This window comes from Condylura cristata, unplaced genomic scaffold (genome assembly GCF_000260355.1).
Source record: "Condylura cristata isolate star-nosed mole 26May11 unplaced genomic scaffold, ConCri1.0 scaffold00002, whole genome shotgun sequence".
Lineage (NCBI taxonomy): Eukaryota > Metazoa > Chordata > Mammalia > Eulipotyphla > Talpidae > Condylura > Condylura cristata.
Genome location: NW_004567103.1, coordinates 53282461 through 53302135, shown reverse-complemented (window position 1 = coordinate 53302135; position 19675 = coordinate 53282461). Strand labels below are relative to the sequence as shown.

Below are 19675 nucleotides of genomic sequence, written 5' to 3'. Positions count from 1 at the left end.
GATTTTTAAATTAAGACTCTTTCCTTTTTATTTGTTAACCCATTTACTACATTCCTATTCTTTTTATATTTAGAGGAAAAAAAGGTATTTTAGTCTATTGAATTTAGTCCTGAAGATGAGGCGATAATGTTTACCAGTTACTTAAAGTATTGTAGAGATTATAAATGACTTAAGGACACTTACTTGCTTAAGTAAATAAGTACTTTGGAAAGCATGAAAACTGAGAATTTTCATTGTCAGCAATAGGGAAAAAGTCATTTTATCGAAGTCTATTTTAATATTTGTGAAACTCGGGAAAACTTGCAGCTGTATGTCCAAAATTATAGAGAATATACTTTATTGATTTTGAAGATGGATAAAAATTGTTTATAGATAAAGGGATAGTTCTCAAGATCAGCTTTTTGCTCTATTTATGATGAACAGGAGTATGTCATGTTTAATAAATTTAAGATGTATATTATATTTGATTGCCATTGTTACAAGTTTTGCTCTGAACACAAAGAAAGAATAAATAGTTACCTAAGTACCTGTTTACCTCTTTAGATGCTGGTAGACCACTTGTTTTGCTAGTCTTCAGAATTGGAAGCAGTGTCAGATACACAGAAGTCAGAGTCATCTTGGCCAGATGGTGTTTGATACAGATGGATGGTTAGTTGTCATGCAGATCTCCTAGTTGGTAACTTGTTGCTGCCATCTGACTCAAAGAATCATTCACACACACTGGCTGTCAAAAGCATCTTCTCTTCTGTCTGTTTTAGCTGTCATGTCTGTGCTCTGTACAGAAGTGTTGACAAGACATTGCTGTTGTACATTTTCAATGTGGTTGTTAGTGATGTTAGTGATTTTTCTGTTTTGTGGTGTCTTTGATAGTGATGGAAAGTACTTGCCTTGTAATTGTATTTAAAAACTTTACTGTGCCAATGCAACAATTACCTGACCTTTTAAAAGAATTTACCAATATATACTTTTATTCAACTCTTTACATGAACAAAAAAAAAAAATTAACGAAAGAAAAATTTCTGTTCCAGTATTCCAGTTAGTTCAACCCTTAGCTAGTAATCTGAGTTCTGTTGGTTTCCCAGTTTGATATAATCTCCTGTCTGGATTTTCCTTCTCATAAACCTGTGATTAAAATCTTACACTATTTTCTGAGTGTATGTTATCTCTTCTCAAATTAGTACTTTTCTTTTTCTGATGGTATAAGCCTCATTTATTTAAAAAAAAAATCTTCAGGCACTGCTTATCTTCTGTTTCCTTGTATTTAATTTTCATTTGCCTTATTCACCTATTGACCTATGTCTCCATTTTTTGATTTACGATTCCCTGGTTAGAAATAGAAGCATGGCCTTCCATTCATTCCTTAAGGTTACTTCTGAAGACATCTATATCTGTGATAGTTCTTTAACAACCTAATTAGTGGATTTTATCCAACTAATATTTACAAAGCATCCGAACATGAGCCAGGTATACTCTGGAGGTATCAGAAGAAAATAGTCCCCTTTGAGAAGATAATTTAGAGAGAAATCAGATATAAGGACAATTAGACTATAATACTATAATCCTTATAATGTAAATATGTGGAAAGAACAGGGACCATTCTTATTCTGTTTCCCTTGTACTTGCAAAATGTCAATTTTTTTTTTAAAGATTTATTTATTTATGCAAACAGAACTGGGGTACAGGCCAGAGGTGCAGGGGTGGTGAGAGGCTTCACCACAGACAGAGTGGGGAGCAGAACAGGCAGATCATTGAAGTACACTGCTGAGAGGAGCAGCGGGCGGGTCAGGAGAGGTCTGCCACGCCATGTGGTCACCTCCTGGGCAGGCAGGGATTGAACTCATGCTGTAGTAGCTTTAGTTTCTTAGAGCTGTGCTTTAACCCACTGTGCCACCAGGGAGGGCCGCAAAATGTCAATTTTTAAATTGTTAAAGAATTTGCTTGAGCTTATAAAAAATTTCATTAAGTGGTTTAAGAATAGTTCAGAACTTCAACTTGAAGTAGTTACTAGACTATTGATTTTTTCCTGTTAATGAGTACATTCCAGAATTCTTCATGTATTGTAATTTGTTATATACAGACTGTACTATGTTTGATCGCTTGAGCAGATGTGTTAAAGTGCATTTTTATTTATTTTTTTTTAAAGATTTATTTATTCATTCATACAGAACTAGGGTACAGGCCAGAGATGCGGAGGGTGAGAGGATTCACCAGGAACAGAGTGGGGAGCAGAACAGGCAGATCAACCAAGTACACTGCTGAGGGGAGCAGCAGGCAGGTCAGGAGAGGTCTGCCTCGCCATGTGGATCTCCTATGGGGCAGGTGGGGATTGAACTTATGCGGAATTGGCTTAAGCTTTTTAGTGCAGTGCTTTAACCTGCTGTGTCACTTGGGAGGGCCCTAAAGTGCATTTTTAAACCAGAGACTAGAAGATAAAAATTACCGGATAGAGATTGAGTTGGTTCCAAAAGAAAATATTGATCATTTGGTTTTACATTAAATTGGAAAAAAGTAGTAGAGGATGAACTGAGTGTGAATAACTTTCATATTTATTCTGAGCCTATTTAACTTGCTAAGTTTTTGTACTGGTTGCTTAGTATCTGAATAGGAGAATATCACAAAATATGGTGAAATAGGTCATTAGTGGTTGATATTTATGAAAAGCTTTAAATTCTTTGCAGAAAGTTCTAAATACACAGAAATAGTTAAAGATGATACTAATAGCAATATTTTACTGATTTCTCCACCCTAGTGGTTCTGTGGAACCCAGGTGAATTTAGGGTATACATAATTTGCTATAGACCTGTGAATTACTATTTCAGTCATCCTACCTGTTCTTTCTAGGTACTTGTATGTAAACTTATGTAGGAATAAGAAATCTTGCCCTAGGAAGCCCCACCCTAGACTAGACTTTAGTTCTGAAGCTAATATGGTCTAGACCAACTCACAAACCTCATTCTTCTAGTAATATAATATTTACTTGGATTTTTTTTTACCTCCTCCCTTGTTTCTGATGGGGGGGTTCAGTGAGCATATACTGTATACCTCTTTTGTGTAAGTTATTTGTGGGAGGATGAAGTTATATAAAACTACCTTAGGACAACATGCCAAAACTACACACCGCTTGAATTACTTACTAGTTCTGTTCATTTTTCATGTTTGAAGCGTATTACTTGTAAAATTTCACCTTTCATTTGGGGAAATGTGATATTTTGCTTTATTTCTTAAGCTGATTTATTTTGGGAATGTACAACAGCTGTGCAACTTAGAAAGAACGTTAAGTTTATTGGTCTCTGAAAATAATAGTGCTTCACTAATTTTGAATTTTGGTTAAAAATCAATTGAAGGGGCACAGGTGGTGATCAATTCAAATGAAATAGTGTCTATTAAAGGACATCCCCAGATTATAGGGTCCCATTTCATATTTCAGGGAACTTAAAATGTAGTCATTTGTATAAATACTGCAGTCGTTTATATATTTTTCTCCAATGATAGAAATTGGTGAAAATTTTGGTGTTCTTTGAGTTTGGTTTTTTGGTGATTCATACTTTAAACATTTGTACTGATTAGATAATTGTAGTACAACATTTCAAATTTGCTTGAAGTTTTGTAACACTTGCATTCTCTAATGGAAACTCCTATCTTCTGTCATTGCATAATTCTCATACCATTTGCTAAAAAATAGCAATATGAATGGATAAGATACTTTGGTATTTATAATAGCCAGTAAAGAGCCATGATAATAATAGCCATGATAGTCTCTTGATTTGAAACTTAATCTTAGAAGACAAGTTTCTGATAAGCATAATTTTAAATTTTTACTCGACAACTTGATTTTCATAGTGCCTTAGTTACAAGAGTTTCCTTTGTGTTTTTGTAGTATAAAAGCAGATTGGAAGTGTGTTTATTTAAAAAAAAAAAAAATTAAATCTTTAACTTTTTTAATGAGTATTTTTATAGAATTAATGTAACATTTATTTTATCATTTGTGCTTGTTTTAGTTACCACTAATCATAAATTATAAGATACAATTTTTATCCTAACTGGAGTACTGAAAAAAAATCACATGTTGCACATACTGATATCTTAACTGAAATTTCATTAATTAAGAGGGTTTTTTTTAAAGGTTTATTTATTTGTTCATACAGAACTGGGGTACAGGCCAGAGGTGCAGGGGCGGTGAGAGGCTTCACCAGAGACAGAGTGGGGAGCAGAACAGGCAGATCGATGAAGTGCACTGCTAAGGGGAGCACCGCGCCATGTGGTCACCTCCGGGGCAGGCGTGGATCTAACTCATGCTGAAGTGGCTTTAGTTTTTTAGTGCAGTGCTTTAACCTGCTGCGCCACCAGGGAGGGCCGAGGATTTTTTTAATTTTATACTTTTAAGTGTTTTAAATCACTGATGTCTGTATATTATAAATCATTACTGGAGCAAAATTTTAGTTCACAAATAAATGCTCACATCTGGGAAATGGCATTTTGGGCAGCTCACATATATATATACACACACACACACACAACTATATATACATATAGTTATATATATATTTATATAGGTATATATATAATTATTAATGGACAGTAAATATATGTATATGTCTGTCAGTAAATAACAGGCTAACTAGTTTTTATGTCAACAGACTGAGAACTATGAGCAGAAAATACGTGAACAACAGGAACAGCTGTTACTTCAACAAACTATTATTGACAAGCTAAAATCACAGTTACTTCTTGTGAATTCCAGTCGAGGTGTGTACATGTTAATCTTTTATGTGTTTTTTGTAAATGTCTTAAACTTCTTGGAGAAAAGAAAGGTGCTTCAAGTCATGCTTTTCTGTTTTTCCATTGTTTCTTAATATTTATGATATTGTCATAATTGTGGTGCTGTTACATATTGTGCTTTTTTTTAAGGAAATTTTTTTTTTAAGAAATAGACATTTTTTTAAATTTATTTATGAATACAAAAACTGTTTATGACCTTAGGTGCATATTGGAGGCTGGGGAAGGATTCACCAGGGACAGAATGGGGAGCAGAATAGGTAGATTTACTGAAATACGTCCTAAAGGGGAGCAGTGGGCGAAGCAGGAGAGAGGCCTGCTGTGCCTTGTAGGTTAGCTCCCTGGCCAGTATTCAACTCAGTTGCTGATGATAACTTGATAGTGCTGAAACTTTAATCCCTTCACCACCAGAGAGGCCTCCTAAGGAAATAAACTTTTGCAAGACATGGGAAGATGGCCATTTGCATATACATCTGATGAACACTAAGTTGATAAAACATCTTAGGATACAATTTGGTAAAAAATAGCAAAAGCTTTTTAAAATTTCCGTCTTTTAAACCAAAAATGGAATTACTGAAAGAGCTTTAAAAATAGTTAATCAAGAACTCAAAAATAAGTGTATGCAAACATGTTCATCACAGTACAATTTCTAAAAATAAAAATCTAAAGAAATGTCTCATTTAATTGTAGTTATCCATGTAATGAACAGCTGTGTGGCCAAAAAAAGTAATAAATTATTTGATTGTTTTTTTTTACTGTATTTATTGAGGTAATGTTGGTTAATAATTCTGTATAGTTCAGGAGAATAGGTTCACATCCCTCTAGATATATTTACCACACCTTACCACCAACACACCTTGTAGCATATGGCAAAGTGAGCAACGCAGGATACAGGGGTCTTCCCTGGTGGTTCAATGAATTAAGCGCAGCACTGTGAGGCTATCCACAGCCACTGCAGCACAAGTTCAATCTCCAGCCAGGGAGGTAACCCACGTGGTGTGGCAGACCTCTCCTGTCTTGCCTGCCGCTCCCCTCAGCAGTGTTTTTCAGTACATCTGCCTGGTCTGCTCCCCACTCTGTCTCTGGGGAATCTTCTCACCACCCCTGCATATCTGGCCTATACCGCAGTTCTATATGCATAAATAAATTTTAAAATCCTTAAAAAGCAGGATATAAAAATCAGTTTTAATGTAAAAAAGATTATTCTTGGGCCCTCCCTGGTGGCGCAGCGGGTTAAAGCACGACACCGAGAAGCTAAAGCCACTTCCCCAAGAGTTCGATCCCCGCCTGCCCTGGAGGTGATTCCACATGGCACAGCAGACCTCTCCTGACCCTCCCGCTGCTCCCTCAGCAGTGTACTTCGTTGATCTGCCTATTCTGCTCCCCACTCTGTGTCTGGTGAATCCTCTCACCGCCCCTGCACCTCTGGCCTGTACCCCAGCTCTGTATGCATAAATAAATAAATCTTAAAAAAAAAAAAAGATTATTCTTGTGTGAATTGGGATATTTTATCTTTAATTTTTCAGTTTTTCTGGCATGTCTGCATTTTCTACAATAAGCATGAAATCATTATATAAATAATTATTTTAAACAAATGTACACCTAAAATACAACTTGTATGAAATTTAATCACTTATGCTGACGATAGAATACAAAAGCATGCTTTTAGTTTCTACATACAACTGATTTTGGGAAAATAGGAGTTTTGTGTATTGGGATTAAAAAAAATTTAAATGGGTACATCTGTATTGTCAAAGTAACTTTATTGTTTTTTAATGCATAGTTTAAAATCTTTCTTTTTAAAATTAGCATTTATCTGTATTGTATTTACTTTTCCTACTCATGTACAGGAGGTTTTTGTCTTACAGATAACAGTTATGGCTGTGTCCCCCTCTTTGAAGACAATGAAGCAAGGAAGATTAATATCACTCTTGATCAGCCAAATGACAATGTGAAATTGGGAATACCAAGAGAAAAAGAATCTAAGGTAGTATACTACTAGTTCTTTTTCATAAAAAAATATAGAAATAGGTCCAACAGACTTCTGAATTAGTATTCTAGCACATTTTGGGTGGGCAGAAGTGTGAGAGAAAGTAGACAGAATTCTTTCAACCTTGACATTGCTTCTGTAAAACACAACATTCAAATGCTGATACACAACACATCTTCCTTATTTTCTTGAAGTGGATCCACCACTGTGATTTTAAACAGAAATTATATATATACAAATGACTTGCATGTTCCTAAACAGAAGTAGTGTTTCTAAGCAAAAATAAGAGTTTATGTTGCATAGTCTCTACTATTCTCTTTTTCTATATCACATGACACTTAACAAAGAAATAAAAGGTTATATACTAAGTTATATAGTAAAGCACAGATAATTTTGTTAGAAAATGGAATTTTTTTTGTTTGTGGTTAATTTGAAAAAATAAATAAACCCACCCCAGTCCAGCAAGAGCCTTCCTTGAAGCAGTGTGGAAAAGAATATTCCATATCTACAGGGAGTCATATGCTAGCACATTAATATTATGTTGGTTAGAAATTAACTAAATATCTGTCATTAACAGAATAGTACATACATCCTTACAATTAAACACTTCAGAAAAATAAAAATAAATTAAAAATTTACATTTACCTTAATATGCTTAGATTTCAAAGGTTATTTTGAATTAAAAATGAAAATTATAAAAGGTTAAATTTAAAAATATTCAAACATGACATGTTTGTAAAAATACAAATATTTAATAAAATATGTAATAAAAGTGTAAAAACATGGACAGAAGTTACATATCTACATTAGAAAATCATTACCTCCACAGTTGGGGAAAGAAGGTACTATAATTCTGATAAGAAACCAAAAAGGATTTTCAGGGTAGCTGTAACCTTTTTTTTTTTTTTAAGAAAGCAAATATGCCAAAATGTTAATACTTGTTAAATTAAGGTAATAGATATTTGTGTATTTTATTCACCATATTTTTCTAAATCTTTAAAATTTCATGAGTTTAAAGGGAATTTTTAATGAATTGAGTTTTCATGGGATGAAACATCTTTTGAACAAAATAAGCTACAACCAGTAAGTACTTTTAACATCCAAAACACTAATTAAGTCAAGATTGCTATATTTACTTCTTTACTTTTAAATAAGGAAGGTAGGTTTTAGCTTCATGTATCAGGTCTTTTCAGTCACTGATCTTATAACTAAGACTCTTTACTTACTATTTAAGATCAAATCTGAGAAACCCAGTTTTGGTATTGTGCTAAAAGAACAATTTTAGAATGAGAAATTACCTATTGTATCTCACAATTCATATTTCTTGTTCAAAGTCATTTTAAAAATTTTTAACCAAAAAATACTGATAAACACAAGACCTGGCACTGGAATATGTTCATGTTTGTATTGCAAAAGCAAAATTTAGAAACAATGATCCTTACTTTTGGAATGTAAATTTTATGATTGAGTCTGTTATGGTACATTATAAAATCATTAAACTACTCCATAAAATGCTGGTGTGCAAACTTAGCCTTTAAGTAAACAATGTTTGTAGAACATTTTCCTCTTTCAAGGACTTCTAACCTTTTAATCAAAATTCATATACTTATTCCAGCTATGTTTCTTGAAACATAATTAGGAATCACCAACTCAAAAAGTAGAAAATAAAAACCTTGGTTGCAGCAAAAGAAATTATGTTACTTACTTCTTTACTTTTAAATAAGTAAGTAAAAATTAGTAACATAATAATTAAAAATTAAATCTTATTCTTCCCCAATGGTATATATTTATTTCTCTGTATTTATTGTTGCTGTAATTAAATTTACATTAATTAATATGACTAAAATCCTTTCCTTAGTTATGAAGTTTGAGTGGTTAGGGTATTTTAGAATTTTGTAAATTTTGTAATTTTGTAGAAATTAGTAACATAATAATTTAATAATTTTAAATTTGGGTAATTTGTCATTGTTTATGAAGCTTTAGAGTTTATTTTCCAGTCAGGTATTTACTATCAAAGGATTCTTTTTTAAGTTACATTTTATAAGACAAAATCTTTCATCTTAAAATACATATTTAAATACTTGGGCTGAAATTAAGTGTAAGTAACAGAAATCATGTCAGAGCTTATTTCCAAATAATTGATAATGATATTACAACACTTGAAACTTTTTGAATATACAATAAGAACAAAAAGGTATAAAGCACCAAAATCAGAAAGAAAACTGAATTCAATGAGTTCTCATAATAGAGTAATGATTTATGTGACAGTGACATATTTAATACTACAAAGAACTTAACTACTTCTCTCATTCTGTAACCATTTAATAAAAAAAAAACTTGCATTCCAGTTTTCTTAATCTTCCTATATAAATCTAGGACCAAAATGCTAATTAGCACTAAGATCTCAAGGTATTAAAGAAAGAATATATTGTAAAGAAATGGATAAATTAGATGTATTGAATATTTTGGAGTTAGTTAAATATTTATTGTAAAAAATATTAACAACAACAATAATGGCCTAATTTAGAAAAACACTGGCCAGTCAAGTGATTGAAATAAAAATCTTGGCCCTCCCTAACCCCGGTGCAATGGGTTGGGGACAGCACTGCAAGCTAGCCACAGCTGCTTCAGTATGAGTTCAATCCCCACCCTGGAGGTGACACACATGGCCTGGCTGACCTCTCCTGTCTCGCCCAGTGCTCCCCTCAGCAGTGTATTTAGTCAATCTGCCTGTTCTACTCCCCCCCCCTCTGTTTCTGGGGTATCCTCTCACTGCCCCTGCAGCTCTGGTCTACACCCCAATCTTTATTCATAAATAAATAAATCTTAGAAAAAAAAATTAAAATCTTCCCCAATGATATATATTTATTTCTCTGTATTTATTGTTGCTGTAATTAAATTTACATTTAATTAATATGAGTAAAATCCTTTCCTTAGTTATGAAGTTTGAGTGGTTAGGGTATTTTAGAATTTTGGCTGGCTCCAATTTTATAAAAGTGTTTATACACAAACAAGATTTAGAAGGCAGTATGCAAGAAAGGCTAAGATTTTTCTATTTTCAACATACTCAGTAGTCTTAAAAACTCTAGACTGTACATTCCTATTTGGCCTCTGTAATAAATTAGAATAATCTCAAGACTGTACATTCCTATTTGGCCTCTGTAATAAATTAGTAAGTTGATAAAGATTAGTAAGTTGATAAAGATGCTTTGAAGCAGTAATAGAAGGAAAGACCCACAGGTCTTTCCTTCTGTTTGGTGGTTAGTTTGAGGATTTATTTTTTTTAGATTATTTTGGTTAAGATATTTGAAACTGGAAAGATACTTGGATGTTACGATAAATGACAGCTTTGGGACATACAGTGGAAGAAAGAAGGATATGTTGAGAAGGAATTACCTTTAAAAAACTTATTTGAGAATGTGAAATTTATAGATCAGGCTCTGTCCATACTAATATTAGTACACACACACACACACACACACACACACACACATACACACACCAAGAATTATTTGCACCAAAGTCAAGACAATATGGCCTGTGTCACTGGATGACCCTTATCATTCCACTTAAGTTTTAAAGAGCTATTAGAAGTGTTCAGCTTAATGGAAAACCTGCATTTCACCTCTTCTATAGTAGATTGTACAGTTTGTTTTGATGAGCCATGATTTTGGAAAAGATCATTGTATTATTTATCATATAACAAATTACCCCATTATTGCCCCAAAACTTGACTGCTTAAAACATGAAATACTTATCTTAGTTTCTGTGCATTAGAAAACCAGGATAAAAGGGGTTCAGTGGTTTTGGAGCAGAATTTCATGTGATTAAAGTCAGGATATGAGCAAGGGCTTCAGTTTTAAAAAGACTTAGCTATGGCTGAAGGTCTACTTCTAGGATGATTCAGTCACATGACAATTGGTTTGAGACTTCTCTGCAAGGACCTCTCTTCACATACTGACATCTAACTTTCTCAAACTAAGAATATAAGAGATAGCCAAGAGAAAGCAAAGGGAAAGTCAGTGTTTTCTGTGACCTGAACTTACTTCCTCTTTAAATTAACTAGTTTAGCAAGTAGTTGCTACATTACTTCAGAGATAAGAAGATAAGTTCTTCCTCTTGAAAGGAAACCCATCAAAGATATTGTAGCATCACAAGCATTGTAGACTGTGGTGTAACAAAGAGGCTACCAATGGTTAGGGTTTGGGAAGGTTTATTTAACTCACCCTTTGGTAAATATTAGTGAATGGTAAAATATTAATAATTAATTCAGTTTCATAAATCCCATCATTCATCTCACTGGAAAGCTGAGCAGTACTAAGAGAACCAAAAAGTTATTGCATGTTACTGCTAATTCTTTTACCTATAACCAATTTTAAAAATAGAAAATATTTGTTACAAGAAATGAAATAACAAAAATGTACACACTTTTGATAAAGATTATTCCTCATTATAGGACACCTTTATCAAATGTAGTAATACATGTCGTGTCATAACATCAGTTATTTAAATAACAAATGTGTTCTATATAACCATAAGTAGATATTGTTTAAGTCACTTTTTTTTTAAGTAGCTTTATAATTTGGCAGTTGTTTTTATGATCTTGGAAGTAGGAGGTATTTATTATACTTCTAGAGTGCATTTTCATCTGCCAAACTAAATACTTCCTTGTTATTTAGAGTATCTTAGAGTTTGAAAAAATTGTTTGTCCTGATCTTTAAATCCCACTTTTTAATGTAGTGGAAGTTATACAAAAGTTTATAGAGTATTTAGATATAAAAAAAAAAGTTATAAAGAGCAATAATATAGAAAATATAAAAGAATTTGGTGATGGTAAATTTCCTTCATTCATTTAGTAATTGTCAACTGCTATGTACCTGATACTGCAAGCAACCAGAAGAACTGAGAGATTGTACTTGTCTGAGGCTTGATTTAATAACCAAATTAGACATTATTGAAAGTTGAAAAGTTATTTCAGATTCTAGGATCCACAATATGAAGTAAATGTGAATTTAGTTGTACTCTATTTAAATAGAGATCATGTATCCAGAGGTATTTAAGTAGAGATCATGTGTCCAGAGGTAATTTTATCCTTCACTTCTGATTTTCTGTATCTATAGTCCTAACGCATTCTTTGTGTGTTTTTTCATCTGAGTTACATGTTTTAAGCAAAAGTTTTAAAATATAAAGAATGTTGATACTGAAAGATGGAAGTTAGACAGTTGACTCATTCCTAATGTAGGTATCATTGTGTTTAGATCAGAAAACCTTTGAGGAGCAGGAAAGATTTTGTAGATTTAGAATAATTAGAACAGAGGTGTAGCTGTGAACTGCCATCAGTGCTAATAATATTAAGGACATAAGATGTGCTATACCTGGCAATTGCAAGTAAATATAGAAGCTCTGACATGTCTGAAGGAAAGCTGATGTCTAAATATACACTTTTCAATAACTGAGACAAGAAGTATTTATTGAGCTCCTATTTGCCCACTCATAATAGTCATTGACAGGAATGAAAAAAAAAATGTAAAGCAAGATACATCCTCTTTAAGGAACAATAATCTGGTTGGAAAAACAAAGATTTAGAGACCCAAGGCAGTTAAGCATTTTAAGACAATATAAAATCCTACTTACCTGAACAAAATGACTCATAATTATAATTATAGTACAGATAAAACACTAAGACCTTAACTTGAAAATACAAATCCCCAGTGAGTGGTAGGTAGGCTTGAACAGGAACTCAACATTTAGTTCAAGTGCTTATGATAGAATGACAAATGTCAGCCTTGCCTGAAACTTACAGAGAATTGGAGAAAACTTAGGTTTGTACCTTAACCTTGTCAGTCAAAGCAAATGTCCTATTCCCCCTGGTTTTGTTTTAGAAATTAAATCAAATGGACTTGCTTTTTACATATAACAATTCTATTTACTCCTCTTTGGAGACTAATCTTTGTTTATAGACTATCTGGTGTAGTAATAAGTAGAAGGAAAATAGCTATAGCAAACAAGCACATTCATTAAAGTTCAGAATTTTCCAAAGTGTCATAATAAAGATAACAGATTCTAAGAAGATATTGATATCCATAGCAAGTTTCAATATTTACATTGAAATTTCTATTACAAGAAATTTTTATTTCTAAATCTGAATTATTATTTTATCCCAACCTCTCCTGGTTTGGGGTTTTGCATAGTTGTAATTCTGAAAATAATTTATCAGGAGAGAACATGAGAAGCAGCATGTGACTTTTTAATTCTTTTCTCTGACTTCAGAGCAAATTTAAGTATCTCTGATGTGACCACTTTCCTCTGAAGTGCTACTTTTCTGTTTTCTATTTTCCAAATCTCAAAAAGCAGAAATAGTATATCTGATTTCTCTTGACCAATCATGAATGACTGTTCTCTCAACATCAATAGGTTAGACTAGCCCACCAAAACAATTTGTTTCTCTTACTAATACAATCTGTCATCGTAAATGTTTTCAAAATCTGTTTTGAAAATAAGTTGTTTTTCTGTTATGAAATGCTTTTGCATTCAATCTACTGTGATACGTTACAGTTTTTTGGTTTTGTTTTTGATTTAGTTATATTCAGACAATTCAACCTCACACAGATATATTTGGGAAAGAAAGTGGATATTCTTTTTTGATACTATGCTAAAACTCAGTTTATTGGTTGTTTCTTTAAATGTTAACTGCAGTAGGAAAACTAAAACCATTTATCAATGAATTTTTCTGCTGCATTTCTGTTTTTCCCTCTGACACCCTTTGTACTTCATCATGAAACAAATTTTTTTAATATATTCCCCATTTTGTAACAGTACTAAAAAGATGTTTACTTGGAATCAAAATTCAGTAAAATTTATCATTTTTACTGCCTTATCAAGTGTATTCTTAGCTAAAACTGCTGGTTTTATTTTTATTTTTTACTGAGTATGTGGCATTGAAGAACATAGTGACTACAGTCTGGCAACATTGCCTTGGTCATACTCAGGCACCAGCAATTTTACTTACCATCAGTATAACTGACAATTAACAGTAAAACTGGCAAATAATATCAGTTAGTGTTGTGACAATAGTTGACCCCATGGAGCTTGGAGTATATGATTTGATTTTACCCTACTTGTAATCTAATGTTTCATAGATGTTGGAAGACACCAAATTCTTGGGTTAAAAACAGTCTTTATTACTCACAGCACAGAAGCTGCAAAAGCATTACGTTTTTATTGGGGGTAGATGGAGTGGCCAACTTAGTAGACCCAACTGGGTTCCTACATATCATGGGAAGTATTAAAGAAAAGTAACATTGAAATGGAGAACCCATCATTTTATAGCCAGCAGTAAACAGTTTTTTGTTGTCCAAGAGGGAAACATTATCTCATCCTTCAAGTTTTCCCTCTGCATACACAACTCTGAGAAATGTCCCAAGGTAAAAATCACAGCTTTATATTCTTGTCTTGCATAGCAAAATTATGCAGGACACACAGGATCCATGTGATTTCTTTCCCTATAGTGGAACTCTTAACAGGCTTTCAAAATTCCCAAAGATTCTAGATCTTATTTTCAGAACCAGTGATTTTCCCAAATTATAATTTCCTGTAAGAGAAATCATGTTGCATTTTTCTCAGTAAGTTATTTACTTCTCATCCTATTGAAAAAATGTCATGCTCTAAGAATACTGTGACATCGCCTCAAGAACCTTTATTTACGCACAGATATTATGTTTGCCTGTCAGTTTTTTTCACAATTACTGGATAATTGGTTTACATGTTTATACTTTAGATCATGATACCTATAAATTAGGTTGCTTATCTGTTTCTTCTATATTAAGTCTAACAGAAACACTAATTTTTTACTCTAGTTCATTAAAAGACAAGTATAGAGCCTGATATGTTTCCTGAAGTATTCCACAGAATTTGAGACCTGTTAAATGCCACACATTGTGTACACTTTGTGGTAATTTTTTAAGACACACGAATTACAAATCTGAATTCAACAATAAGAAAACCACTAAGCTTCATTTAGCCATATAATCTCTAGCTAGCAGTTATCTCATTACTGTATTTTAATAACTAATTGAGTTTGTAGTTCCCTCTAAGGTATTGCTAGAATTAGATATGGGAGAATTTTTCATTTGCACATAGTGTATTAAATTCTGAATTCTGTGCTGCTTATACATTCTAGCTATATTATAAAAGTTAACTTTTTCCCTGAAAGATTTTTTTTCCTCTGGCTATTAGTCATCTTTCTAGATAATATATATTTTGCCCTAGGTAGGTGGCCAGGAAGGCAGACAGGCGGAGAAGATGGACTGGTAGATAGTAGAATCCTAATAAACTACTAGAAAGTAGTAATCAAGGCATTCTGCAAATCTTTAACGTGTTTCTTACCTCCTGATGTTCCTTTTGGAACAAATCACATAATAATGAGATAGGTAATTTCTGTTTTTTCACTCTCATTGTATTATCAATAGTGGTATGGTTTTTGTATTCTAACTCAGTTTTCTACTAAATAATTCCATATATGTCTCTGTTACCCATTGTTATTTTAATCTCTTATTGGTCTTCACTGTTTAACTTTGAAGACAGTGTATTTCTGACAGCAGTTCAGTCAAATAATTTTGCTGGGATTTCTGACTTGTCATTGTCCCTTAAAAAGTATCATGTGGGCCCTCGCTGGTGGTGCAGCGGGTTAAAGCATAGCACTGAGAATCTAAAGCCGCTTCCGCATGAGTTCGATTCCCACCTGCCCCGGAGGTGACCACATGGTGTGGCAGACCTCTCCTGACCCGCCCGCTGCTCCCCTCAGCCTGTTCTGTTCCCCACTCTGTCTCTGGTGAAGCCTCTCACCGCCCCCTGAGACTCTGGCCTGTACCCCAGTTCTGTAGGCACAAATAAATCTTTAAAAAAAAAAAAGTATCATCTGAATGTATTTCTATTTCAAAACCAAATGGTCATGATAACTTGCTTTCCTTCTTGTTGCCAACTTTTTAAACAATATTTCCTTCTTCCTGTCTCCATACTGATGCCTCAAAATTCCTATTCTTTCTAGCTGTTCTCATCAGGTCTAAGGTCAAAATAATGACTTTTTTTTTAGAAGCTTAATCTGAAACTCTCTTCCTACTTTTTTGATAAATGTTCATTCCTTTAGACAAAGGGAAGATGGTAGATATTGACAATTGTTGTTTCCGCCAAGTTCTTTTTAGACAAAATTAAAAGTTGGTGGCCCTTTAATCAGCTCCCTCATTATGATTTGAATTTAACTATTCCAAGAAGCCTAATCTCATTTTTTTGACATTTATCTTGACCAATGATTTTTTTTTTATTCTAAAAATAATGATCTCATATTTAAAAGGGAAAATGAAAATTAGAAGTCTTAACCAGATTTGAAGAAAAGGTGATTACATTGTGTTTTAAATTTGGAAGTCTGCAATAGACAACAAATGAAAATGTATTGGATTGAAAAAGAATTGAGAGTGGCTGTGGAGAGAAAGTGGGCATAATAGAGACTTTAGAAAATGAATATCAGTAAACTGCATATGTGCATGAATGACAAGAAAGATATAAAACAAAAAATACTGTGTCCACATCTGAACCTAGAAAATGCCCACATTCGTAGTCAAAGAAGAGAGACCAGTGAAAATACCAAAACTTCAAGAAGGAAATATAAATGACATGCTGATAGCCAGAAGTAGTTTCAGAGAGTCAATGTTGATCTTCAGTGTGTGAAATACTGTCTCTTCAGTGAGCATTAAACAGAAAGTGAGTTTTAGGAAGAGCCATTGGATTGATGATTAAGACATCTCTGGAAAATCATAATGAAATCTTAAAAGAATGGAAAGATTTTTTAAAAAAACAACAAAATCTGAGTTTGGGAGTTCAGCTTCTGTTACCAAGAAATGGACACCTAATAAACCAGCGTTCTACAAATAATTGTAATTTTGGACATCATACACAAACAATTATGTGAGAATTTAGAAACAATTTTGCATATTTTGGAAAGGAGTCAAATTGTGAAGCAAGTAATCTACTCAAGAGTAAATGCTCAATTTTTTGTAGTTTTGCCCTCAAGGGTGGCCACAGTCTCTGTTGCTGAAATTCCATTACAGAGCCCACAGTCGTTCTGGCTCGAAGGACCAGGAAAGAGAATGAGTCCAGAATAACCATGGTCATCCAAGACTAAAATAAGCAACCCAGAAGAGGAACATGCCAGAGAAGAATCCTGATTTCTGTGTTTAAATTCAGCCCAGAACTCTGGTTAGCCTCTAAACCTATAGATGTGTGAAGCAAGCTGAATAGTTTGCATCAGAAACTGAGAGGACTAAGCAGATCTTTCTGGTTTCAGCGACTTTGGGAATCTGCACATAACCATATTAATTACCTGCAAAAGCAAGAAAATCATTACTTTTCTGCACTATGTAACATATCTCCACAATTTATTATAATGTTCATGGTACAAATCTAAATTATTCACTTGGAGAGTTTTTTAACACACACACACAGACCGTACCAAAGATTTTTTTCCAGGCAATATTTAAACATCAAAACTTGGCTCATAACTACTACTCAGTGAGAAATGTATTTGTTGTAATGACAGACAGGTTTTTGAATCTTAAAATTAGTTTGCTTTAGTGTGATATATAAATGTTACTGTTCGGTCTACCTCATACTGCATAATTCTACTATTAAGATTTTCTACCAGCTTGGTCCCTGTGCTATAATAATTAAGGGCCTCCGATGGAAAAGCTTAAGTTCCAATCACAGCTACTCCACCTGCTGGACTATAGGCAAATTATTTAACCTCTAAAACTTTATTTGCTATAACTTTAAAGCCAAATTAAAGGACTCAATTCACAAAATGATGTAGATTAAATTAGGAATTTATGCAAATTGCTTACATGATAGCTGTTTTCATAAAGATACTTTGCTCAGGCCCTCCCTGGTGGCTCAGCGGCTTAAAGCACAGCACTTGAGAATCTAAAGCCGCTTCCGCATGAGTTCGATTGCCTCCTGCCCCAGAGGTGACCACATGGAGCGGCAGACCTCTCCTGACCCGCCTGCTGCTCCCCTCAGCAGTGTACTTCGTCGATCTGCCTGTTCTGTTCCTCACTCTGTCTCTGGTGAAGCCTCTCACCGCCCCTAAGCCTCTGGCCTGGACCCCAGTTCTGTATGCACAAATAAATAAATCTTTAAAAAAAAATGTTTAAAGAAAAAGATACTTTGCTCATAGTAATAGTATAACAAAATGTTGTTAATGGAAAGAATTTTTCTAAATCATTTCATCTTTTAAAAGACTAATTTATGCATAGAAGAATGCATAAATGGGGTATAAGCCAGAGGTTTGGGGTTGAAAGGGTTCACCAGAGACAGAGTGTGAGCAGAACAGGCAGATTCACTGAAATACACTGCTGAGGGAAGCAGTGGATTAGAGGTTAAGAGGTCTGCTGTACCATATGTGGGTTAGTTACCTGCAGATATAGAACTCAGGGCATAGTGGGAATAGCACTGAGACTGAATCCCTCTGCCACCAGGGAGGCCAACTTTTTTATGGTACATATGTTTTTGAAAAAAGGATGTGGGGGTTATGGGGAACATTAATTTTGAATTGGTTGTTTAAATTACTTGTATTGCATAAAAAGGGATACCCATAATTAATTATTTCTATTTAAAAAATAAGAATATATGCAAAATCAAAGACTCATGAGAGTGGGAAGTTATTAATCTCACTTTGTTTCAAATTAACTTCATAGAATTGAAATTATAGCAATGGTAGTAACAATAATAAAAATTTTAATTTTTCTTTTAAGAGTGATTTATTATAACTGGGAATTGATAGTGCTTCCTTTTTTTGTGTGTGCATTTACATTATACAGGAACCCTTTAAAGATCTTGGAAGTAATGGGGTATTTAATTTTATTTTTATTTTGTTTATTTTCTTGCCACTTCCTTCAGAACTCTGGGATGGTTCCCATTTTGCCCTGGAATTGTTCCCACACTGGCAGTACGTTTGCATAGCACACTGCATCATGCAGAACAGACAAGACTCCTTGGATTTGTGTTCTTGCTTTGCAAGATTTTCAGAAATATTAAGGATGAAATCACCATAGGCTTTGAATGGCCATACATTCCTGTAAATAAAAGTTTCTTATATTTTTTAATTTATGTTTTGTTCTCATGCTTTTATTATGCTTTTAAATTTATTTTTGTCAAATCTCTTTGTTTTTTTCTTTTCCTATTTTTCTATTATAATTTTTCCTTGTCTTTTGCCCTAATTCCAATGAAGATGTCATTGACTTTTATCATGACATATTTATCTCAGTAGGTCTGAAAGTGACTAGGTAATTACTTCAGTTTCTCCTTTAACATTTCATTCTCATTTTCAAAATCGAAGTGATAAGTGAATCCTTAGTGTCAATTTTTTCAAGTGCTTTTTTCTTTTTTCTGCAAAAATTTATCTAACACTAATAGCTATTTACTGTTATATTCCTTTTACTATAACTCAATCCCATCTAACTCACCTTGGCTTATTTCTTGCTTACATCTTTTTAATTAAGAGCATAGTTCATTTTCCATTTTGAAAGTATAATTTTGTTAAACCTCATCAAGAAATAAAATCAAATATTGCTACCCTCAGTTGCCTGAAGCAAATATTTCTAAAGTAAACATTTCTTTTGCATACAAGATTATCAACTAAAACTTTTGAGGTACTCTTTAATATGAATACTAGAATAAAGTGATAGTCTTTGATATTGTTCAGATATTGTTGAAAACTTAGAACCTTTATTCAGCATTAGTCTTTTAAAGTTTTGATTCTTTCCACATGTTAGAATATACATTGCATTAATGAGACTACTACAGTGTTTAAAGTTTCCATAATTCAGTTTAATTTTGCAAATTTTAGTTGCTTGAAAAAAA

The 19675-nt window shown here is 33.3% G+C and overlaps 1 protein-coding gene across 4 annotated transcripts in view; it reads left to right on the top strand.

Annotated features, from left to right (window-relative positions):
* TANK (TRAF family member-associated NFKB activator) overlaps window positions 1–19675 on the top strand; it is a 66545-nt gene that overhangs the window by 31884 nt on the left and 14986 nt on the right. For 3 of the 4 annotated variants that reach the window (XM_012728774.1, XM_012728784.1, XM_012728778.1), the window contains exons 3-4: window positions 4638–4746; window positions 6627–6763. In XM_012728774.1, coding sequence (XP_012584228.1) covers window positions 4638–4746; window positions 6627–6763 — 246 coding nt within the window. The remainder of the gene's footprint in view (window positions 1–4637; window positions 4747–6626; window positions 6764–19675) is intronic. The other variant, XM_004674611.2, reaches the window with a different exon arrangement.